Source organism: Clarias gariepinus, chromosome 12 (assembly GCF_024256425.1).
Source record: "Clarias gariepinus isolate MV-2021 ecotype Netherlands chromosome 12, CGAR_prim_01v2, whole genome shotgun sequence".
Classification (NCBI taxonomy): domain Eukaryota; kingdom Metazoa; phylum Chordata; class Actinopteri; order Siluriformes; family Clariidae; genus Clarias; species Clarias gariepinus.
The window spans coordinates 21,063,176-21,089,777 of record NC_071111.1 but is presented as its reverse complement, the minus strand read 5'-3'; the positions used below and the strand labels follow the sequence as shown (position 1 = coordinate 21,089,777).

Genomic DNA, 26,602 nt, shown 5'->3' with positions numbered 1-26,602 from the left:
TTGTTAGATGGCCTATAAATTATCCTTATCAGGAGGGGAATGGAATTGAGGAGAATAACAGCAGGCACAGAATTACACTTCATATAGCACACATACATTTACATTTAATGTTGTTTTTACATTTGAATTAGCAATGATGCTAAAGGTATTTCTTTAATAACAGATGGAGACAATCCAGCTAAAATATTTTTTCGGTGGTAATTTCAAATGTAATCAAGTTGGACCTGTATTGAAACATTGCGCAATAAGCTCAATGCCTGGCACTGACTGTAAATGCATGGTAGTATATCAGAAAAGTATTCCTTCTGTATAGTTCTGGTTGTATTGTATCTAAAGGAAACTTGCCTGTTTTCTTAGAGACCCATATGACAGTCTCGGATGATATGTGACTTGTGTTTCCCACTGCTAGAGTCAATGGGATCTGCCACTGGAAACTAGGAGAGACAAAGAGATGGAGAAGTATCAGCGTTATTTCTGATTATAGATTTAACTCAAGACATAACACAGAAATTAGTCATAGAGAAAGACATTCATACTGTCCTCAGGTAGATACACTGTATAGACAAAAGGATTTGTCCAACCCTGCAATCACATTGAATTAAAAAACATATACGTCAATATAGAGTTGCCTTCCTTTTGCTCTTCTTTAGAGGTTGTCCATAAAATTTTGGAGTTTTCTGTGGGAATTTGTGCCTATCCTTTCTGTAGAGCATTTATGAGGTCATCATCTGAAAGGTGCTTGATGGCGTTGAAGTTAGGGCTCGGTATTCAGGCCAGTTAAGTTCTTCCACACTGAATTCATCAAACCATGTCTTTTACAGTGCTTGCTTTGTGCGCTGGGACACAGTCATGTTGGAATAAGGGCCTACCTTAAACTGTTGGCACCAAATTGTAAGCATAGCATTGTCTAAGATGTCTTGGTATGCTGAAGCATTAAGATTGCCCTTCACTGACGTCTGTGATTGAAACACCTGAATTCAATAGTTACCAGGTTTGGCCAAATACTTTTATTCATATAGTGTATTTATTTATTTATTTAATTTTTTTATTTATTTTACTGCAAGCATGAAAAATAAATGAAAAATAAATACATATCAGTTTGAGCTCGACACGTTTATGAGCTCTGTCGCTTGCTGTCAATGGGCGCCTAAGAGACATAAAATTTTTCGGCTTTAGTAGACACACAATACTTTAAAATGAAACACGACTGCCCCCTACAGGTAATGAAGGGCATTTTCACAGCTTGCCGCGCGCAGCCGCAGCAATTCGTGGGATCCCTTTTCTGAAAACGTGCGTTTTTAAAGGCCAGATCTGTAGGCTGTTACAAGTCTGAATGGAACAAACTCACATTAACTTAAAAGTGGTAAAACATACACCATGTGCTCAGGTACGGCAAAGTGAGCAACATCATTGGGCAATATCACATGAGAGAGAAAGTACTGTTGTGCTAAATATCAGCACAGCTGTGATGCGGTTGTAGATATCCTGCTTAACAGAATGACCTTGAACGTTATTATTGCTTTTATTCAAACTCCTTATATTCAAACACAGTTTATTACCAACAGATTAGGAATTGCATTTTTATTTAACTAGTTACTTTTTCTCCACCAACACATGTCCTTCCAGAACTGGGGGAACTAAGTACTGTAACCGCGACTTGCACAGCTGGCAACTGACAGTTAGTAACTAACAGTTAATGAAATTACTGGGTGTGAAACTAGTTTTAAATTTCTACTCGTACTATGTAGCCAAAAGGTAAAAATAATAAAACATGGAGGTGGTGGACAGTCCTGTAAATCCTGTAAGTACCGTTAATTGCTTTTTATATTTCCACTAATTATATCAGCTCCATTAATATTTGGGTTCCTGGTTGAATTCCATATAGCATTCTAGAATAAGCTAGTGCACGAGGGTGTACAACCAGTCATTTAACAGATCAAGTAGCACTCATAATCAGGAGTTAGAGAGAAGAGTTTGGGATTCAGCCTTGTGTTAAAGGCTAATTAGCTTTGTTTCTCGGATTAGGCATAAATAAAACCTCAATTCAGAACGATTTAAAAACAATAATCAAGGAGACAAAGTATTGTTTAACACTATGACAACAACTATGGCAATATTATTAAATGGATTTTCTTGTTAAAATGTCACAAAATGTGTCTGGTTTTGAAAATGCATTTTCTCATCAATACTGCGGACTGTCCCGACCTACTTTCCGCCAATCTGGCAACCACCAATTAGTGTAAATAACAATTATAGAACACCTGGGATGCAGAGTGATAGATATAGTTAAACGTCCCAGTGCTGTTACTATCTATCACCACCACTCAAGGAAAGCCTCTCGTCCCATCAGATTGCTCGTCGCAACTAACTGTTGTATAAAGTCCTTTGATCCCTGCCGGTCTGTGCATCTCAAACCTGCTTTAAAACTCAAAACTCTTTCTGACACACACGTTGTTACTCTCACATATGCTCTGTCAAAATGGCAAGCACTCAGATGGTCATGGTCTGCTGCCTGCCAGTGCTAATTACCTTGAACAAAAAGGCCCACCACTGAGTAATTATTGCCATTACAGCATAGTAAACGTCCTGCCGAGCCAGGCAACACTCGCTTTTTGATCTCTGTCTGAATAAAGACCCTTGATTATGTAATTGCACCATTCATGTAAGTATGATTTACAGAATATATTATAGCATCAGGCTTAAATCTTAGTTCAAAGGGAGGTATATTGCCTTTGTCTGTAACAGATATCACAGTAAACACATTTTTTAAATAAACACAAGAAATAAGCTTCTTTTCTTTAGGGAAAACTAAACCGTACAATATAATGGGATACACATGCACCGATTAGCGATAATCTTAAAACCATTAACATTATAACCACTTATGGTTTGAGTTCTTCTAGTGCCACAGGGACAGCTCTGACCCCTTGTGTGAATGCTGTGATCTATGGCACCAGGAAATTACTGGTGGATCTTTTGGTGCTGTGGCTTTCAGGATGAGGCCTCCATGCATGGATCGGACTTGTTTGTCCGATGCGCAATTGTCTTGGGATATGGGTTGTTGGCCTTCTCGGACCCTTATGCAGTGGGCTTTGGTGCACATTGACTTTTTTGACGATTTGTGCTGCACTTGCTTTTCTGTGGGATAGTACTGGGGATAGGTACCCGTGGCCATGTGTGAGCATTGGGTGCCTATGATCCTGTCATGTTTAGGATGTATATTCAATTCAATTCAATTTATTTATATAGAGTTTTTAACAATAATCATTGTCTCAAAGTAGCTTCACAAAATTAAAAGAAAATGTATGGAAGTGTATATGAGTGAGAAAAAAATGTGATTAGATAATAATAAAATTGTAATATTTATAATATAGTCCTAATAATGTATTCGTTCGTGGTGACACACCTCTCTTACATGTTAGAAATTCTACATTGTGGACAAAAGCTGAGCAATGGTGGAACTATAGGAAATATACCAGTAACTGATTATGTTTATTATATACTTATTAGTAACCAATCCAGCTCTGTTTTTTTTTTTTCATATGTTTCCTAACGTTATTGCATGCCATAACAATGATAAGCAAATCTTAACATTGTCTTATTATAACAATTTATTAATGTAAAGTGTCTTTCCAATGGAAAAAATACAGTGAAACCTGTAACGTGGTTTACGAGTGTTCCGGAAGACCAGATTTTTAAGAAATTTTGACTTGGAAAACGAACAAGTCTTGGTTTACAAGTACCGAGTATCATGTATCACGCATGCGCTTCTTGTTTTACAAGTACCGAGTATCATGTATCACGCATGCGCTTCTTGTTTTGAGGTCGAGCATCACATGATCAACACTGAGCCAACAGTTTTTCTCTCTCTTGTGCTAAGGAATTGTGGGTAACCGTCTCCCCTGCCGGGTCTTAGTGCGTGTCTCTCACTGGTATAATTAACATCCATCCAAGCATGCGTGTACTGTTTACTATAACAACGTGACTGTGTGTGCGCATAAAAAAATATTTTATTTTGTGTCTGACAGCGCACGTGTAAAGCAAAAGCTAATCTCATTAGAGACGTTAAAGATATATTTTCTCTTTCTGCTCAAGGCTCAACCTGCTCTGCGTGTCTGTGCGCATCATTGGACACTGTGCCGCCACACACACACACACACACACACACACACACACACACACACACACACACCAGACCCCTCCCACTTTCGCCTTAACAGACACACAGACACACACAGGAAGGGTAACTGTGTAAGACGAGAAGGGGGAGAGAGGAGCTAACTTTAGATTCACGTGCACTGGCAGGCGCGCACAAACGGAAACACTTATTACGGGATTTATTTTTACTTTTTTTAAAGGTAAAGTGCAGAATAATTTGTTTTATTTTTACATAATATTTTGTGTATTATGTATTTATTTTTTGGGCTGTGGAATGAATAATTTGAGTTTTCATTATTTCTTATGGAAAAATTTGATTTGGTTTACGAGTGTTTTGGAATGTGAGCCCACTTCCGGAAGGAATTATGCTCGTAATTCAAGGTTCCACTGTATGTAGAATATACTTACATATTCTAATTAGCCAAATAGTAGAGATACAGCTCCTGCAATGATACAGTATATGGGAAGTAATGAGAACCGCTTAATTTCCTTTAGTGACCTCATGTAATACATCTCAGTTATCTGCATAAAGAGGTGTAGCAGTCTTGGTATTCTGTGTGAGAGAGCCATGTATTTAATTGAAATCAATCAGTGTGTGTCTTCTTGACACAGGATTTTCTTTAAAAATGACTGAAATAAGTGTGACAATTAAAGACTAGGGTATGATATCCGTCCATCCATCCATCTAGGAAGCTCTGTAGTCCAACTAGGTGTCGTGAAGGTCACTGCTGATTATTGTATTTTTTCCCATCCTTACGACCGTGGTGGGACCTCACATCAATGTTCACACACACATTCACACACTGCAGGAGACTTTTCAGTGCCAATTAGTCTAATCTGCATGTCTTTGGGAGGAAACTGGGGGAAACCCACCAAAACAAGGAGAACATGAAAACTCTGTGCGCACAGACCCCAGGGCGGGAACCAAAGCCAGAACCTGGAGGTGCAAGGCGACAGAGCTAATCCCTACTCCACCGTGCCATGATATGAACCCTGAAAACTGCTCTGAATCAGTAATTCTAAGTAAGAAATTATAAGTAATTTAAATATCTAAGTAAAAAATTATAAGCAATTCTAATAATTAGTCTATTCCAATCAGCCAATCAGTACATGCTTATTCAAGAATAATGAATTTTAATTTGACAAATCCTGTAATCATGTCTGAAGCAGAAACAGTTATTTTTAAAGCTGGATAACTCATACAACCTGTTCATGTATCATTCTTAGATACTACTGTACATATACAGTAGTGGTCAAAAGTATTAGAACAATAAGCTCCCCCTGTGCACAAAAACCGTGCTGTCACAAATTAGTTCCCGCCTACTGTATCTGGGTGAAGAGCTGTGCTGATTGCTAAAAAACTAGGCGATCAATTTCAAACTTCTTTTGCAAATTTCTGTACATGATCTTCAGGAAGCAATCAAGCAGACAGGGATTGAGCCATTAACACCAAATTCTGCAGACGTCTTTTTGATTCTACACCGCAGGATCCGGCAGGTTTTAAAGAACAAAGGACTTCATAGTAAACACTGATTTGTTCTATAAGACTTTCATTGCATAAAATAGCAAATTATTAGTATTATCTTGATTTAGGAAGTCATTAAACATTAAATTTTACTTTGTGTACGCTACTGGCCAAACGTTTATAGACACCTGTCTAATTCACCCATACTGTATGTACTGTATAAGTTTCATTCCCAAACTGATGCCACGAAGTTTGAAGCATACACTTGTACGTAAGGTCTTTAGTTTCCCTTCACTGAAACTAAGAAGCCCAAACCTGTTTTGGGAAGACAATGTCCAAGTACACAAAACAAACTCCATGGTTTTTCAAGACTGGCATGAAGAAGCTCAAGTGTTCTCCCCCGAGCCCTGACCTCAACCTCACCAAATACATTTGAAATGAACTGGAACACCAATCGCATCCCATTCTTCCCCACCAATGCTCTTACGTTACGGATAAACAGCCGTGTTCCAAAATCTAGTGGAATGCCTTTCCAGATGAATGGATTTGTACATGCCCCCCCCCCACACAAACATCTGTCCATATGGTGTATTTGTGATCAGCTGTCAATTTAATTGGCTGATCCTAAACCCCTCAAAAACATCAATTTGCGTTGAGCTCCAGCACATTATGGTAAAGTTTAATGCAATTTCGCTTCAATAACAGCACCTGGTGTGGTCTAACAGCTAGCTAAACATAATGAGATATGCTCAGATCTTTGCCTCACTCACCTGGAGCGTGGCGCTAACGTAATTAAGAAGAGTAACAGCATCACCCCCATTACAGTCATGCTGCTCTGTGGGTGACAAGGAAATCAATTTGTGGCTCTGACCTCTAATTCGATTTAGTTATCTATTTTCTCCATGACTGCTGCTTAGGACGTGATCTCCTTCGCAAACGTAGCGTGGCGGCATTAACATATAAACGAGAGATGGTTGTTTTAGAAAAGGTACCAGTTAACAACAAGCTGAGTGATGTGATTCTAATTAATCTCCAGTCCGGAATGATTTGCGTCAGCAGCCGCAATGCATGCTACCTGACCATCCTGTGATGAATTATAAATGGATTGTAGAGACAATCTCTTCCTTTTTAATTACTTCCATTTACTCTCGCACCGATGCTCTTGAATGAATTAGGTTCTCTAAATTGTTTAGACATTAAAACATCACATGCGACTACAGAGGAAGAGCATCTGCTTAATCTAAGAGACCGCATGCTGAATGTTAAATGATCACATGCAATCCATCTGCTAAGGAAATGTGGAACCGTTGTAGACATACCGCCATGCACGGCTTATGTGTTCGTTTTTCAAGGGTAATTTCACAGTGCGTGTTTAAGGTTAACCGTTGCCTAATCCCGCTCTTGTTTTCTCTTAGCATGAAAATGTCTGATTTAGCTTTTGAAACAAGAATTAAACAGCGAGCCTGAGATGTACTGTAAATGAAAAGGTGAAGCCTTTAAAATGTCTAATAATATTATAAGGCCTGTGAGGTCAGTTTAACCTTAATAACGACGATGTGTCCAACAACACCTACAGTTAAACACGTGTGCGACCATAGACTGTATGGTAAGTCTTTTAGGATGCATTACCAAAAACTTCAACGAGGGCGTTCGAGTCAAACTGGGACTTGTGATGAAATTCGTCATACATGAAGCTGAGACTCTTAGCCGCGGTAAATTATGTGGATGGCGGAAAATGTTTTAAAAAAGGCCACACATCCGTGAATGACGGACCCAGCCAAGATGTCTCCGGGTTGTTCCCAGAAACGTTCAGCGAGTGGGAGCCCTGATTCTTAAAAATCGTTGGATAACTTGTTGCAAAAGACACAACTGTCTGTACACACAAGCATTTACCAACACCACTAGCACATTACAGGAACTCGACTGGGAGTTGTTTCCACAACCACCATATACAGTAGTCCTGACCTCCTTCCAGGCCATTTCTACATTTTTGGCCCATTAAAGGAGTTCCTGGGAGGCCAGTGTTAAACTAGTGAAACTTTGGGATAAATGCATTAGTGTAGCAGGAGATTATATATCGAAATAAAGATAATTGTTTCCTGTTTTTTGTTGGTTTGACTTGCTTGCCCAACGTACAGTATATATTTCATCATCAATGCCAATTAAGGATTACACATTGTATCCTAATCTGGAACACAGTCACCACATCCTTATTTATTCCAAACGATCTATTTCCGCCCCGCTTCTTTGCATCGTTTTGTATTCAAATGCAAATCTGTCTCTTCAGAAAACATATAAGTGCAGCTGGAAAATGCTGTGACTCATTTAAAGGATGGAAACAAAAAGCACTAAAGGACGTTTTTAAAATAGATTGAAAAGGAATAGCTGTTTATAAAAGAAAATCTCTTTAAGAGGAAAAAGTGAAACGATGACCCGCGTTCTCTGCACAATCTGGTGCTATAAATCAGTTTATTTCTGGAGCTTCATTCCGCTGTGTTCCTATTGTGTGGCTGAATGTCGAGCCTGTAGCTGTACTGTGAGGGGGGGTATCAGTCGGAATAACCGTGACAGAATAAGTATAGGCAAAAAATGGTACAGTTAAGCCTCTATGTCCCTTACTGTTCCAGGCTTTTTGTTACCTGAAAGGTAACAAAGAAGAGACAGCCTATCGACTTGTCTGTGGGATGCAGAGACAAAATCCAGCATGGTTACAGGAAAAAAAACTGAATCCCTTACTGTGCTGACAGGTCAGGGAAGATCTAACTCACAAACCCTTCTGAGGTGGGAGAGAGGGAAAAATAGGGGGGAAAACGCTGCCATGAAGCACTTGAGAACAGTTTAAGGGAACTCACACGAACGGAGGGTCACAGAAGACACACAATGACTACTAAATGGATGGAGAGCAGAAGCATTTTAGAGAAGAGGTAGTGATTACTGGGCCTAAGGTTTGGTATTTAGCTGTAACCAAGCTATAACCAGCTGTGAGAAGAAGAATAAGAAGAATAAGAGGAAACCTTTCTTTTTATCACATGTACATTTCAGCACAATGAAAGTCTACTTTTTTTCTCAACTTCTCGCCAAGCTGTGTTAGAGCACTGGGTCAGCAATGATACAACTGGATGGTTAAGAGCCTCCCTTACGCAAAGTAAATATATTTCTCTATATATTAATTGTCAATATATTAAATGATTTAGTGTTCTGATTTACTGGTAAATTCATAGGATTTTATAATGTTAATATTCCGTGTTGCTACACTAACTGATACTAACTAATAATTAACAGAATAAAAAAGGTTTTAAATATATTTATTTACAAATTTAAGAATAATATACTATATTAATATATTACACTATACTGAAAAATACATAAGGAACTGCCGCTTTTCATATATTGAGAAATATATTCAAATGTACTGATGTTTGTAATTTTACATTTAACCATATACTTTATAATATATTGAATTTGATTAAATATATCTATTGCTTTATATGTTTTTACAATATGCTTATATGTTAATGTAGTTTAAACGTAATAAACTTTATAGGCATTATTAGAGCACACCGACAAAGTAAACGTGTGTGTATAATTCTTAAATGTGTGTTAAATTCTAAAATTTCATAATGTTTTAATAAAACAATTATAAGAAGAAATATAATGGTTTTTGTATTCATTGCAATTTATTAATAAATATAAGCACTAGTTTCCTATATGTGGGAATGTATTATTTAATATATTGCATTATATTTTACAACTTATTGCCATGTTGTTGTTTTCCATAAGGGCTTGCTCAACATCCCTACAGGGGCTGGGGCTTGATGGAAAACTTTCTGATCAGTAACCTTAATCATTGGCATTTGAGGCACGAATGGCCCAGGGCATCATTCTTTTAAGACAATCACACTGAACAACCAAACAACACACACAAATATTAGGCATTTCATTGCATATCATACAGTGTACTGTATGGTCGCGTATGTGATAAATCAAATTTGATTTTGATATGTGCTCATATTGTATGTGTCAGTGAGAGGAGAGCAAACAACAGTCCTTCACTTATTCTGCCCCTCAACTCTGCTACCCGCAAACATTACTCTGTCAAAATCCTATATTAGAACATGGGAAACATTAGACTTTTATGGTAGACAGCAGCTGCTTTAATTTAGGATTTAGTGCATGCATTCCGTCACCATTAGCACACTACAGAACATCACAACAACTTGTTAAAATACCACAGTACAAAACTGCTTTGTGATGCACCAAAAAAGCCATCAGAGCAAGATCAGAAACAGGGCCAGCAACCTTAGCCAGAGTAAACTGTTGTGGGAACTAATGGACCCATCCCAACTTTGTTCCAGCATGACAGTGCCTCTGTGTACGACGCAAGGTCCAGAAAGAAAATGGTTTCCCAAGGTGCAGAACAAATAAAAAGTAGAAAGGCCTAAAAAAAATCATATTTCGGGAGAAATTATCATACATTGAAATGTACCCGAAATATTTAGTTTTACTATGGATTATTATGCCTATATGGCCTACACTGTGCACCACTAGCTAGCTAGGACGTGACAGCGGCTATCTTATGAGATCTCAGAGATATGGATTGACTCATTTACTACTGACCTCTGGTCTGTTTTCTGTGACGTGTGATGATTCCAAATCAGATGATTCCAAATCAGACCCATGTTGTTTCAACAATTCTTGATCATACATCATACCCAAACTCCAAGGACATGTCTTCCAATAAGATTGGTGATTATAATAGCATGGTTGTTATTATAGGTGGGACCAAGCTTAGAATAAGATGTTCAGCATGCACATGTACAAACACAGTATACTGTATTACTCAGGTGTTCACATGCATTTGGCTATATACTGCATATCCATCCATCCATCCGTCCATCCATCTATTTATCCATCCATCTATCCATCCATCTATTTATCCATCCATCCATCCATCCATCTATCCATCCATCTATCCATCCATCTATTCATCCATCGTTTGTTTAACCTGTATAGAGTCATATGGGTACCCCTGAATGGGTTGCCAACTCATTACGTGAGGATGAGATTCAAACCCCAAACCTGGAGGTGCAAAACAACAGTGATAATAACCACCATGCCACCAATATTGCGTACACAAAGCCACCATACATTAAAAGACAAAGCAGTGTTGTGTAGGTTCCCCTACAGGCATGAATGGGTTCCCCTACAGGCATGAATGGGTTCCCAGCACCTCAGGACATGACTCGACAGGAACTTGGCCGGATCAACAACCCTAAACCCTTTGCCTGCTAAACCCTATACATAGCAGGCTGTGATGCTCTGGCTGTTCCTTTCCATCAAGGCCAGAATGAACTTTTTTCAGCAATTTTTGTTACGTTGGCTTTTCCGTAGTATCAGACCAGTGATCCTGTGAGCGGTTAACTGGTATAAGGTTAATAATCGATGGTATTCAATTTACCTGCTGGTGGTTGATTGGCGTACTGTATATGCATGTTGAAATTCAATCTGTAAACACTTCAATATCATTGTAAAGGGCTTTCTTTATCTTTTTTCTACTTTTGATTTTGAGTTCTTTATGTTCCACGTACGTGGACTACTCAATAAACCGACGCCGTACACTCCAACACAGACATACACATTAACATTCGCTGGCCAATAAGTGTTCCTGCCAGCATTTGGACCCAAATAAGACCAGAGACTTCCAGAGGGCATGATGAATTATTTATGACACCATTAATGAGAGTTAAAATTTATGTCTGCTCTTGGCAGTCCCATTCATTTTTTTTAGCAAATGCTGCAGGATTTTAGAAGACACCTAGAGGTTACCAAAGGGTGCATAAATAATAAACAGTGAGCCAATTAGCATTCTTGATGGTTACAAAAGTAATGCGAAACGGAAGCGATTAAATCTGTGTTCATGTTCTGCATAGCGAATTCTGTGCTTGAGAAAAGAGTAGAAAGTCGGTGATGCTGGAGAGGGAAGAGTAATAAGCTTACTGTTACAGGACAGACCTTCGTTATGGCCTTTTATTTCTTTAACACTTTCAATTAGCATTCGAATATTAATATTATTTATAATTTTAAAGAAGTATAGAAATTGATGGCATATTTCGTACATACATTACCGTTCAAAAGTGCGAGGTCACTTTCTAACTCATGATCATGATGGTTTCTGATTTTTATTTCTTTCTACATTGTAAAGGAATGCTGAAGGCGTCCAAAACATGCATTAATCTCCTTTGAACAGTTAATGGTGAGATGCGTCTGCTACTTCTGCTCTGTAAAGACTTCATAACGCCTCTAATCTGAGGTGCTGTTAATTGGTCATTTTTCAGGCTGATAACTCTAAATGAACTTCTCGTCTGCAGCAGAGGTAGGTTTTGGTCTCACCCTCCTGGGATGGCCTTCATGAGAGCCAGTTTCATTATGGTGCTTGATTTTGCAAATGCACTTGACAATACTGTTCTTGCAAGAACTATTACAGAAAGGCTGACCTCTGTGTCTTAATATAACAACTAACTGTTGTTTTTCTTGTTGTTACGTAATTACCTAATCCCATATGTGTTATTTTATAGTTTTGAAATCCCCAGTATTGTTGTAGAATGTAGAAAATAAATCACTAAACAAAAACAAAGAAATTTGCAAGTGACCCCAAACTTTTGAACGGTAGTGTGTGTCTGTCAAAGGCTGTTACAGAGGACTCGCCAGTGCTCCAGAGTACACACTGGACAAAGCTATCAAACTGCACAAATGAATGCTCCTCGTGTTCTGGCACACCCGACTTTGTTGGATAAATAACAAGAGTGATTGGATCGATTTACTGTAGATGAGTTGAAACAGACTAAACAGTCAGGTGCCTCTTTCTGCCTCAACTGAACTCCGCAAGGAATAATCTTGACTAACATGCACAAGATTGCAAACATATGCTACCATAGATACTATACCTATTGTTGAGAAAATCAGGGTTGTGCATCTTAGCCTCCATGTCATAGAGGAAGTGCTCCTGGTTGATGATGACCATGTTGTCCAGACTCTCGTTTTTGCTGATGGTAACAACTGGATAGCCCATTTGGAGAGTCCATCCATCCATCACTTCCTTTATGTTGATGTCTTTGCCTTCACTCTGCATGGCCTGCACACACACAAACTCACCAGCTCACAGCTTATAATCATAAGAGCATTCTGAATAACAAAACCCCTTCCAACAACAATTATATTTTCCATGCATCATGTTGGCAAAGTGCCTACACTTCATATATTCCACGTGAAAGAAGATGTGTGGAGGCATACCACTGATATTCATTTACAACTGTGAATCATCACATAGTGCATAAATACAGTAGCTGTAGAAGAATTGGAAAATAAAACCTTCTGTTGCCCTGTCCTGAGATGCGTTATGCCTGGAGTTAAACTGTGGCAGTTCTGCTAAATTTGAATTGGCACCTTGGCTTTGGAAACACACTGAGACATTCTGGCATGGATAAAAATACAAATACTAATAATAAAATATAAATATATAATCATTGCGGGGAGCCTGCAGCCTATCCCAGGAGACATCAGGATGGGGCAGGGCACACTCCGGACAGGGTGCCAATCCATCAAAGGTGCACACTCGCACAGTACGAGCTATTCGGGAACGCCAATTAGGCTAATTTGCATTTCTTTGTACTGTAAAAGGATACTGAAGTACCCAGAGGAAACCCACCAAGCTGCATGGGGGAACATGCAAACACCACGCACCCGGACTTGGTGGGAATCGAACCCTGGACCCTGGAGGTGTGAGGCTACAGTGCTGCCAATATATAATCAATATCACTGCAATTATATATCGCAACATTTGCAGCTAAAATCTAGGACCTGAGGTTCTTATGGCTTGAGATCCCAAAAACAAACATTTAGCTCAACCATCATGACAAAACATTTCTCTTTCTAACAACTACATTTTTCTTACTTGCCTGGGCTTACGTAGAAACTGCAATTATATAATGAAAATATCACAAATCTCATCTGCAGAACTTATAACCGGCATGCTTCATTAATTCATAGGATGAATAGCACAGATCTAAGATGATGTATTTCATTACGCATTGTAAAAGCTCGTACCGCTTTGACAAAAGGTTCCTCTATTTCTACATGGATTTTTGTTATTTCCATTCTGGGGACCAAATCTGGCACAATTTCCTCTAACTGTCTCATCAAGGTGGTCAGCACATTTCTCCACACAGCTGTCTAACCACTTTGGGGCCCAAGAATGATTTTAAAATATCAATAGTTCCAGATTATATTTGAATTATGCTTAGAATTATTAAAACGTGGCATGAATGCTGTAAAAATCCATATCATGAAGGAGAAATGGCACATGGTGCTGAAACAGCTGCTGCCTTTAAAAGGCCAGTACTGTATTAGTATAAGGTTCAGTGTGGTTTCTCCATCAAAAATGTTAAAAATGTTAAAAGATAACGTGCATGTTATTCCGTCTGATCTCACTCACTCTCAGTCATCGTCTATACCGCTTTATCCTGTATACAGGGTGACATGGGGCCTGGAGCCTATCCCAGTCGTGGTACACCCTGGGACAGGGTGCCAATCCATCGCAGGGCACACACACATTCACACACTACAGACAATTTTGGGAATGCCAATTAGCCTAGTGTGGAGGAACACCATGCATGGGGAGAAAATGGAAGCTCCATGCACACAGAGAAGGGAATCGAACCTGGACCCTGGAGGTGCAAGTAGACACTAAGCAACCATGCTGCCCTTCTATCTGATCTTATAATTTCAAAAGGCTCTTATTTTCACGAATAAAAATCCTGCTCTTGGCCCATATTTACTAAGCGTCTCAGAATCACTCAAAGAAATCAAGCTCAAAGTTTATTTAACATTCAAAATATCCCTGACTGTTACCACTAAAGATAAAAAGTGAACGGAGGAAAATTGTGAAAGCATCAATGCCACCTCTCAGTGTGCCACACGTACCCCCGAGGAGTGTGGAAACCTGGGATACATTGTGTTAATGAAGTGACGAACAGAGAATCTCATAAAAATAGTTGTCTACGTTCAAATATTTAATATAACTCTACTATAAAATGTATTGGTAAATATAATAATTGTAATGTGTGTCCCAGGAAGGAAGCCAACAACTCCATGAATGCGGCTTGTTTTTTCGTTGATTTCACGCTGCGTGGAGGGGAAATGTATGCATGCGCACGATCACCTACGCTGTAAGAGCAGAGTTTGATATATTAGTACAGACATTGTCGGCTATGTCACTGTCTCAAAGTTGCATCTTGGCTGTTACTGCTAAAAAGCGTACAGTATTAATCACCTGTGGAGAGAGCATGAATGCCGCACACAATAAAAAAAGATATATACATTTTTATCCGAGCGTGTCTTTTATAAGCTCAGTGTCATTAAATGACATCCATCCACGCGCGTCTCTGCCTGAACTCCATGTCCTCCCTACTAACCAGTTAGGCCACCTCCGAAGCTCTCCTACATGTTGGTGGAGATAGGAAGTGATTTCCAATTTTAGGAATCTTGATAAAAAGCTCCTACTCCTACTCCTAAAAGTAGGACTAAAATTGTTGCCCACTTAGGAGCGATTTCCTACTCTGAGACGTGTAGTAAATACGCTCCCTTTTTTTTTACTGTTGATTTTTTAATCATGCAACTTCACCAAGCGCACATGCAGGAGACCCATCTGAATATCTAAATACTGTATGACTTAAAAAAAGTAAAATTTGCATAATATGTCTTTTAACAAAGAAGATATCTGTTAGATCTCTTAAACATGTACTTAGGAGTCCTATTTTTGGAAAGTAAGGTGCTTCTAAAAACTTTTTTTTTTGTCCACTGTAGTTCTTACTATGAATTGTATAATTGGATGTTGGAGGTATTTTACATATCCAACCAGTTAGAATCAGTAGTGGACCCCCTCGTTTAAAAGAAAGCAGTGAGCCTGTTGTGATTGTTGTAGCAAAGTGTGGGCAGGACAGTAGAAAAGATGTTTTTCACTGAAGGAGAAACAATATGACAGTAGAACTGCTACCGGGCATTGACAGTGAGGTGTGCCCAAGCGGGAAGATACTTTAAAGAATAATGTGGATAATCTCTAATTCAGTCGGGGTATTAGTACATAAACTATGCGGAGAAAAGTCCTTTCAAGGCAAGCTTTCACATCTGTCAATGAGTCACGGTTTGTTTAATGTGGCACATGGCAGCTATAGAGTCTCTCAGGCAGACAGATGGCGAGTAAAGCAAGTCTATCTTAAGATTAATTTTCAAAGTGATGTTTCAGTGCCTTGGTGCCAAGCAGAAATAATTAAAGCAAGTGTAGTCACAGTTCTTGGGCTTGAAAAAGACTTTGCGGCACTTAACACTAGCAAATTATTGTAGCAAATTGGATTCTGTGTATATATTAAAAAAAGAAAAAAAAGAAATGTGGTGCATGTCAGCGTTTATAAGATGGTCTATATTTTGTAGATATTCTGTAAAAAAAAAAGGAGAAGAAGGATGAAGATGATGTTACTTGGATCAGAGGTCGTGTAGAATAAAACTAGAACTTAATCAATAAAAGGGGTATCTACACAGTTTGAGCCCTAAAGATCTTATACAAGATCATATACAATTGTGTGTTTTTAACTTTATAGCTTAGTGGCTAGCACCATCGCCTCAGACCTCCAGGGTCTGGGTTTGATTCCCGCCTTGGGTATGTTTGCATGTTCCCCCCGTAATTAGTGGGTTTCCTCCCATAGTCCAAAGACATCCAGACTAGGCTAACTGCCTCATGCTCTAATGCCCTTTATATCCCTGATCAACCATTAGATTTAAACCACCCAAGGTTTTGCATTGCCCCTGTGCCACCAGGCAGCTCTGGCCCCCTTTAAGCGTAGCTGTATTGTCTGGCACCCTGACTGGCAGGATCCTTTGGGTGCTGTGGGTTGAGGGGTGAATCCTTCATGGATCGGACTTGTTTGTCCAGAGCATCCCATTGGTGCTCGATCAGATTGGGATCCTAAGAGTTCGAATGCTGGGTTGGCAGCCTTGGGCCTTTTGCCTGCTTGCTGGTATTTCTACTGTGGCCACATTTAATTTTTTCAGCAATTTGTGCTACATTGGTTAATTTGTTGGATCAGACTGGACAGGCTGGCTTCTTGTCCCCTGCGGGCATGGGTAAGCCTTGGGCGCTCATCATCCTGGCACCAGATTACTGGTATATTATTGATAATCAATGTTATTCAATTGACTTGGTGATGGTGTTAATGCTATGGCTGATGTGTGTATAAAGTCCGTAAGTTGAGCACGAGCCATCTTAAAGCCCTTATCATCACTAGATGTCATGCTTTATATGATGGATGACTTTCATTTCTTGAATAACAACCCTTGTTCTTTCTTTAGACAGAATCTGTCAGTCTGCTGTGCTGTAACATTTAATTTTCTGATTTGAAAAGGATGAAAGGTGTGTGTTTGTGTGTGTGTGTGTGTGTGTGTGTGTGTGTGTACAGAGAGCACAGAGACACACTGAATGCTGACCTCATTGCTGCTTCTCTGCAGTACACTTCGTACCTATGAAGGAGATGGACTGATAACTTAAAAACATTCTGTCTCTACCGCTTTCTTTCTCTCTCTCTCTCTCACTTTCTCTCTCACTTTGTCCATCTACTTTTTTCTTAGTTGTATCGCTCATTTTCTGCCCCATCTTTCCTACTACTGGCTTGCACATCCCGAGACTATATATAGTAGAAACTCACCTCTGAAAACTTGTTCCACAAGTCATCCCTTGCTGCATTTCCATACATGTGTGTCATTAAATAATCCTGAAAAACAGCAAGAAAGGAAGGCTGATGAATTATTCCTGATGATTCAGCAGCAGCCAGATGACTCAACATACTGTATGAGATCAGAAAGAAAAAAGCAAGTCTGCAGCCATAACAGGATCGTGGCACCTTAAGACAGAACATGCATGTACGAGTGTATCTGTGTGTGGTGGATGGGGTAGGATGTTCATAATGTTTGAATGAAAAACAAGCAACGTGTACTGAATTACTCTCATAGAATACAGCTTAACAAACTCTTTGAGAGAAAGAAAAGAGGAAGTGAGTGGAAAAACAAACAAACAAACAAACAAACAAACAAACAAAACAAAACCAGTCACTTGATCTTAAATGGAAAGCTTTCTTTTCTATAGAATAATGATCTTATATTAATTATCTGAGCAGAGCCTACAGTAGATCAGCCATCCGTGATGGAACGTCTCCATTATAGATGCAAGACAGATCTCAACCTTATTATGTCCTTAATCACTATGCAGAGTCAAAACCTCCAGGAGGCCCATTTTTTACGATTACACACTTCACCTTTTAAACACTCAGCAAGCAATTCGAACAAACAAACAAACAAACAAACAAAAACAGCCTTTCTTCATCACACATACATTACTGCACAGTGAAATTCTTAATTCTTCGCATATCCCAGCTTCTTGTTAATAGGCTGGGGTCAGAGCGCAGGATCAGCCATTTTACAGAACCCCTGGAGCAGACAGGGTTAAGGGCCTTGCTCAAGGGCCCCAATACGGCAACCTGGCAGAGCTGGGGCTCGAACCGCCGATCTTCAGATCAGTAGCCTTAACACACTGAGCCAGCAGTGCGGTGAGTGGAGTTTGCGTGAGTTTCGAATCTGTGAGTGGAGTTTGCGTGAGTTTCCTCACACGGCCCACAGACAGGTGGTGTATGCAGTGATGTTTCCAAACTTTCCCTGATTGCCGTGTCTGTTTGTGTGTGTGTGCGTCTTGGTTTGCGTCCTGTAATTTCTTGGCGCTGTCTCTACCTCATGCCCTGAACTCCTGGGATAGACTCCAGGCCCTCTGCAACTCTAAACAGGATATAGATAATGCATTGATGGAAGTTTTCTAATAAGAATGATTATCCTGCAGGTCCCATTAAACCAGGAAGCAGGCATTATTTGCTTAAGTACCGGTTTGGGTTTATGTTAATAATGGGCTATATTGGATATAAACAGATAAAACTAAAATAGGCGCATAAGAGAAGGGGATGGTGTTGGTCACAGTTCATTGTGAACAGGCAGGAGTAACAGTTTGCTGCCTCTATTCTAAATTTAATTTTTCTATTCAATGTTTTGTTTTTTTCAACCGGGTGCCTTCTTCTCATCCACGTGCAGCATTCTCATCAGCTCCCTGCTGCTATGTTCTGTGTCTTAATATCGCCTGTCAGTGATGTTCTAAGTCTCTCCTGATCTGACAGTAGGCAGTGAACCCAGACTGACTGGCATAGACTGGGGGCCCCTGTGACCCTGAGGGCATGACCCAGCTCAAGAAATGAACATTCTGGGAAATGGATCTAGAGATCAAGCAGATAAAAGCCACATTCGGTGCCTCACTGGGACAGTCCTCTGCTGCTGGATCTATCCGTTTTGCCCTTTCACTCATAACCTAAGGGCTAAACAACAGTGAGGTTCAGTGTTGCCTCTGGCAAAGATGCCAAAGGAGCTTCTGACGATCATGATTTTTGTTAACTTTGACAGCGTTGCTGGAAAAAAATAAATAAAACACCATGTTTCAAACCACAAATCACATTTAACGGTGTATTTACCAAAATGTGTGTGTGTGTGTTTGTATGTGTTTGGGTTACTGGTTTTCATTGTAAGTACTAAATATCAGCCCGTCTGTGATATGTGTGATACGACAGCACGGCCTCAAATGTGATATTGCTTTTATACAACAGCTCCACAAACACCATTTATCATCAAGAAATTATGATTTCTTTATTTAAAATTTGAAATTATGGTTTTAGTTATTTTGCCCCGCCAACACATATCCTTCGACGACTAGCGGAACTAACTAACCGTGACTGGCGGAGCTGGTGAACAGTAGTTAGAGACCAACAGTTAGTATAATTAATGCCAGGTAAGTAGTTTTAACTTCTTATTGGTATTATGTAGGCAAAAGGTGAGGCGAATAAGACATAGAGGTGGTCGATTGTCCTGAGAAACTTGAGAAATGAGATTGTCTGTAGCACTTAACCTTTAAAACAGCATGCCATTCCATCACAGGCCACACACTCATTCACACACTATGAGCAATTTTGGAACACCAGTCAGTCTAATCGTCAGGTCTTTGGATTGTGGAAGGAAACCGGAGTACCCGGAGAAAACCCAACACGCACAGGGAGAACATGCAAACTGCATGCACAGAGGCAGGAACTGAACCCGGACCATAGAGGTGCAAGGCTACAGTGCTAACAGCTAAGCCACATGCCGCCTAAACTTATGAGATTTACTTTATATTTTCGTATATTCCTCTTTAAAATATGAGCTAATTTTTCAGTTTTGGGGTTGAATCTAAAATAACGTTAATGATAAGCTAGTGCACTATGATGCATTAGAATCCCTTGTTCCATACACCAAGTAGCCCCCTTTATTAAGGGTTAGAAAGAGATTTGGGATTCAGCCTTGTGTTAGATGCTAGCTAGCTTTGTAGCTCTCGTTAGAAATTAACAGAACAACATGGGTGGTTCAGAAGTAATTACTGTACTAAGGAGGCCAAGTGTTTGTTTTTTTAGTTGACATGGAAGCCGTAAATGCTTGTAAGACTGGTTTTGGATGCAAGTTTTGGCAAGCAGCTGCTTTCCCCTCAGTACTGTAGATCGACACAGACCTTCTTTCATAAACAAACAAGCAAAAAAAATAAATAAATCTGAAATGATGAGTTCAGAAAGAAGATAAGAACTGGTTGCTGTAATGGACACAGAGGACATACTCTCGAAGCTTTTAGAGCCATTCATTCCTAATTTAGGACTCTCTGTGTCCTGTCGAAGTGCATCTCTCTCTGTCATTCTTTGTCATCTAATCAGTCAAGAGTGAAACACAGGGCAAAGAGATGTAATGGAGGGTGATAGGTCAACCACAGCCTGACTAATAACCACCAACCCACCACATACACACACACACACATACAGAGTCTCTGAAGGAGAAAGCACTTAAGAAACAGTAACAGAAATGGAGAAATGGAATTATAAGTGCAATCATTCAGTTAAAAAGAATTCTTATTATTATTGTTGTAAATCAATAGAGCACCTAGAACTGGAAAGAATTTACAGTCCCACATTCCCAACAGAAATTGCCAGGGTTTCAAGAGAACTGCGTTTAAAACTGGACAAATTAAAAAGTAGTTTCCTTGTGGCTTTTTGTAAAGTTTCTATAGGCTTTGTGCAGACATTTATGGCATGATAGGATCATTAAGGTTCTTGTAAAACTGGTCAGAGACATGAGCAATATTCTATGATAGTTTTGCTGGGAGTTCATATGCTAGTCATGGTTGACAAAACAGAAAAAAAGGGTTTAACACTCAGTAAGCTTTCATAATGTTGTGTTAGCCTGGCTATTGTCTGTAGTGCGACAAAATCCTGACTTTAAAAAAACTTGTAAGTCCAGCAAAAATCATATTAAGTCATACTTTTATACAGATAATGGGTGTCGAGCTTCTCCCGCTAAGATGAGTTATAACCCCAGCTCGACTTAACTGTGTGTGTAAACATGTGGAATGACTTTTGCTAATATCTTATTGTATAGTACATTAAGTCCCCAACATATGAACGAGTTCAGTCCCGAGAGGTTGTTCATAAGATCAATTTGTTCGTAAGTCCAACAAACATTGTCTAGGTCAGGGGTCGGCAACCTTAAACACTCAAAGAGCCATTTGGACCCGTTTCCCAGAGAAAAGAAAACACGGGGAGCCACAAAGCCCTTTTAAAATCTAAAATGAAAATAACACTGCATATTGTATATGGTTCCTTACCTTTATGCTATGTATATATAAAAAAAAAAAAAAATACAGTGTTGCATTTCTGAAATCAATGAACTTCTACAGAGAAAATGAAATCCTATTTCTGCATGCAACAAAAACAGTTTGAACTTCGAAAGAAAAGATACTGAGTTGAAGGTTACTTTCAAATAAAATACTCAATGTCTATTTGAGTCCTTATGAAATCAATAAAAAGATGAACTTAAATTATCCACCTGGGGCAAACCAAAACTGCCGTCTGCTTCTGTGTGCCGTCAATTTTTATTGTTTGTACTGGAGTAAGCTGTCAACGAGAATTGAAAAAATTTAATTCTCACTCACTTACTCACTCACTCATCTTCTATACCACTTTATCCTGTATTTAGGGTCATGGGACCTGGACCTGGACCTTGTGCCCTAAGCCTCCTGGAATTTTGGAGCCTATACTAGGAGGCTTACGGCACGAAGCAGGGTACACCCTGGACAGGGTGCCAATCCATCGCAGGGCACACACACACATACACACATACTCACACTCTATCACACACTACTGGCAATTTGGGAACGCCAATTAGCCTAATCTACATCTCTTTGGACTGTGGGAGGCATATTTTGATTGACAAAAAATTAAACACGTTTTATTTTAATGTTACAAGATCTGATCTAATCCATAAACCAAATTTGGAGTTACATAAAAAAAAAAACTAAAACTTAAACATAATAAATTTTAATTATATACTCGTTAGTTATTTTCCAAAGCCACAGGGAGCCTCAGCAGAACCACAGGTGGCTCCGGAGCGCGGGTTGCCGACCACTGGTATACAGTACCAAGATACCAACACAATTCACTATACAGTACATTATATGTAGCAAAGGGTTTTTTAGAAACATACCGATGGTTAAACAATTCATGTTAAAAGGATGTGCATTGTCCCATTCTCTCAATTATTTTCACTTTTGCCTCTATCGTTATTGCTGGGTGCTCCTACATCGCCACTGTTATGCTTACTTCCAGATATCCTCGGTTTGTACTGCACTTGCAGAAGATGCATGCTGGAAATGTGATTTAAGTTCCGCAAATAAACATGCATAAACTCATGTTCGTATCTTTAAAAAGTTTGTAACTCAAATGTTCGTATATAGGGGACTTATACTGTGGTTGATTTTTTTTTTTTTTTTTTTTGTCTTGACTTATTCTGGTGAAACACTTTTCTGGATCTGCATCCACATTGCGTTCTTTCTTATAACCTAGTCCTTGGAGTTTTGGAGAGGTTTACTGCCTGAGATCCATGTTTTTTTTTAAACACTTGTATCTACAGTACGTACTCGAATGTACCCACCAGTAAAGCCGCCACACCAATAACCTCATTATTCTAACCCCCAAAGTGGGGATTTTCACAGATTTTTGACCCTAATTTACATTGTGCATCCACCATTCAGACCATTTTAACATGCCCACTGCACTAAACAACTATTTAATTTCAAACTGAAATAATGTTTAACCTTTCATCCCCCAGGACCTGCAGAAGACCCGGAGTTGCATTTTTAACTTCAAGTGTTTTCTTTTAGTTTCTCTACAGATAATAAATAATTCATAGCACATAGTTACTGAAAATATACTTTAAGATAAATAATAAATAATATGCCGAGACTTTACGGGGTTAAAGGTTTTAATGTAATTTAAATAGCGTGTAGTTCCTTCCAAATCAATCCGCTCCCTTCACGGCTGAAAGCTTTATGTGACTTGGCATCTGCTTAGGGTGAACCGCTAACTTTAAGAGGTTTTAGAGGTGTACAGAGAGGTTTTCTCTCTCTCTCTCTCTCTCTCTCTTGCTCTCTTTCAGACATCATGTAGATAAAATTCATGGGCTACAAAATAAAAATGCTAAAAAAAAAAAAAAAAAAAATACAAACTCTCTCACTTCTAATGCCTGCTCTCACCAGTCCATCATCATCTACATAAGAGTGGCAGACTGGCAGACAGAAGCAATTTGTAGCAGCAGCCAAGAAATCACCTTCTCCTTTACTGATCCATCATACCCACTTATTACTGAAAGGAGAAAGGATCTAGCCATGGCATGACACCATGCAAACTGTGTGTCCCTATGATGAGTAGAACAACAATTTAATGCTTCCTGCGCCTTTAGAAACTCGCCAATTATATCAATTTTATTAAAGAAAGGTATCTGTATAGAAATAGTATAAAAAAAACAAAAAAACAAATGGAAGCAATCTTGTCAGATTAGAAATGAATTAATTAGACCAATGAAACAGACTGTAATTTAGCAGCGAACGTTACAGTCCTGTGCCGTGACATCATCGCCAAAAAAGACAGGAGGCGACTAATTTGGTTGCCAAGCTGTCACATCGAGTTTCTCCATTCACAACATAAACATGTTTATGTGTCAGACACCACTGTAGTTAAGGAGAGCATGGCGGCAATTATGTGTGAATGTGGAACTGAAGAAACTTGTCAAGTAGCAGAGATTTTTTTTCATTGTTTCCATCATGACAGATATATATATATATATAAAAATCCCACAAAGCTTTCTTTATTTGTGCTGAAAAATAACTTGGCGCAAAATTGTTGCACAGACAGCCTTTGAATTTCAGAGAGCGAGCTTTCACAAGGTTTTAAGTCTGGTTCGTTTTATTTTTGTTTATGGTGTTGTGAAATACCGTACAATGCAAAAAAGAAACATGGTTTTGGGGTCTGAGTGTCATCAATGCTTTATTGTCACTGTTGCTTGCAAGTAACTTGGCAATGTTCTGCTGGGGATAAACATGAGTGCTTCAAAACTTCTAAGGAATAACTGATTAGTTTACTTAAGATTTTAAAAACAAATAACATAGCACAATTCTTTTGTTAAACTGACTTGTAATTCTTATTTATCATGCTTTATAACACTTTTCTTGAATCTATTAATTTTTAAAAATTCATTCATTCATCTTCTATACCACTTATCCTGTGGGACACTTTGGACACAGGGTAGGGTACACCAATCATTACCAAGGCACACACAGCCACACACTCTACAGCAGTTAAACTAAACAGTTAAATCTGTTTAGACTATGGGAGGAAACCGGCATACCCGGAGGAAACCCATAAAGCACAGGGAACATGGAAACTCCACACATGCAGAGAGATCCGAGGTAGGAATTGATTCAAGATTCAAGATTCAAATAACTTTATAAATCCCAGAGGAAAATTGCTTAATTGCTTTGAACCCCTAACCCTGGAGGTGTGGGGACACACTGCTAACTACTACGTCACCGAGCCGCCTACTGTATGCTTGAAAAGTATTTTTAAGATTGCATCAAACCAAGTTTTTTCGTAAAACAGGACATATGAATTTTTTCTAATAACTCTATTTTTGAAAGAGCACACAGATACAGTATGCATCTTTTTGTTCACAAAAAAGCTTCTGAATTAGAATTAACTTGTCTTTTAATAAAATGTATAATCCCACAAAAGATTTAGAAGAAAAGTACCATTTAGAAGAAAATCACCATGTGTCAAGATTTACAATGATATTGTAAATCACTGTTATTGTCTTTTTAAGTCTTCAATCACATTCTCATTATAATGTCCTTGCTAGCAAAGTTTCAAATCTAGTATTCAGGTGAATGCACTTGTCCTGCTTCTCTGATTGTGCTCTCCTTTAATTTATCAAGATAAGCATCAGCGATATGGACTTTAAGCTACAGTACATCCTGCAGCCCTCTGCAGAGTCTCTGGCAGGACCACATCGGTTTTGAGTCTTGAATTACCCGGGAAGACCCTGACCACCATGACATCACTGTTCTAAGCTGCTGTATTTCATCCCTTGTGGTCATCCTGGGGAGTTCCTTGCACTCCAGTGTTTCCTTACCTGTAGTCCAATGAAGACTTTGAAGGAAAGTAGATTTAAAATAACTAAAGCCTGATATTTTTTTTTTTCTAAACCAATTTGATGTCCAGCGGTGACATCAGCGCCTCCCACCAATGGTTCTTACATGATACTCTTCATCCTACTAGAGAACACCCAAGGTTGGTGTTCATGCTGTCCCGAAGACAAATATATAAGGGGAAAGTTGGAGATTATCCCAGTTTAAGATACCTGACCTGACCAGTTTGGAGGAATGATTTTTGCTTGTTAATCTGCATTCAAGCATAAACCTTCTCTAACTTAAGGCATGAACCAGTGAGAAACAGATGCAGATGGTGACAGATGATCAGGCCGGTGATTAGATGCTGAATGATGAGTGGTTGGAACAGACGAGAGGGGAAATAAGGTTGCTGCTGAGGGTTTCACATAAAACAAAAATCAATTTCCTGAAGTCTACAGTACATAGAACAGTATGGTTATTATAATCATATATTACCACTGTGAATAAAGAAACTGATTTATTAGCCTAACATGTTAAGGGTTTGAGACCACTTAGCTTACATTATGTGATAAATGCTACTTTATTTTACATTACATAAATGTAAAAAAGAGGGAAAAGGAGTATATCATCAGTGGTGCCACTATTGCTGGCCATTCAACTTTACTAAAGTAGACCATTAACCATAACAAGGGCAAATGTGGACATATGCTAGATGACACAGTGGTAATTAAATTTGATGTAAAATGTGTTTATAGAAGAGTGGAGTGATAATAGAAATATACTGTAGGTCAGTGAAGCACAGTGCACCAAATTTGACAAATCAAATTACTTAAATCGTACAAAAGTTAAAACAATTTGTATCATAAATGTGAATTAAATCCTCTGTTTATCTTTTAGATCACGAAAAATGTTTGTTTCAAATGTTACATTTATTCAAAACACTTAAAACATAAACATTTAAAAACATTTTATATTCATTACCCTATTAGCAGTATTAAAAAACTAATTATAATATTTTTTTTTTATGTAAAACATGGCCCAAAATGAATAACAGAAGATAGTTTAATAAAGTTCATTAGTGTATTGTTGTGTTTTTCTTCTGCTGACTGATGCCTGTGAACCTTATTAGCTTCTGGAAATTATTAAATCAGCAATCAAACCAGAATGTCTCGTGCATAAACAGCTTTCGGCAACAGCAGTAAAACACATGCAAATTTGTTCATATTAGATGTATTCATGCTAAAATATCTTTAAGAGCCTTTGAAAATTATCCCGAAACTTGATAAAAAAAAAAAAAGCTTCATATTAAT

General features: G+C 38.7%; 1 protein-coding gene across 2 annotated transcripts in view; it reads right to left on the bottom strand.

Annotated features, from left to right (window-relative positions):
* The window catches only part of LOC128534463 (thyrotropin-releasing hormone-degrading ectoenzyme-like), a 204,486-nt gene that overhangs the window by 40,406 nt on the left and 137,478 nt on the right, over positions 1-26,602 (bottom strand). For both annotated transcript variants that reach the window (XM_053508894.1, XM_053508893.1), the window contains exons 9-11: positions 17,377-17,442; positions 12,568-12,755; positions 346-434 (exon numbers count right to left, since the gene is read on the bottom strand). In XM_053508894.1, coding sequence (XP_053364869.1) covers positions 346-434; positions 12,568-12,755; positions 17,377-17,442 — 343 coding nt within the window. The remainder of the gene's footprint in view (positions 1-345; positions 435-12,567; positions 12,756-17,376; positions 17,443-26,602) is intronic.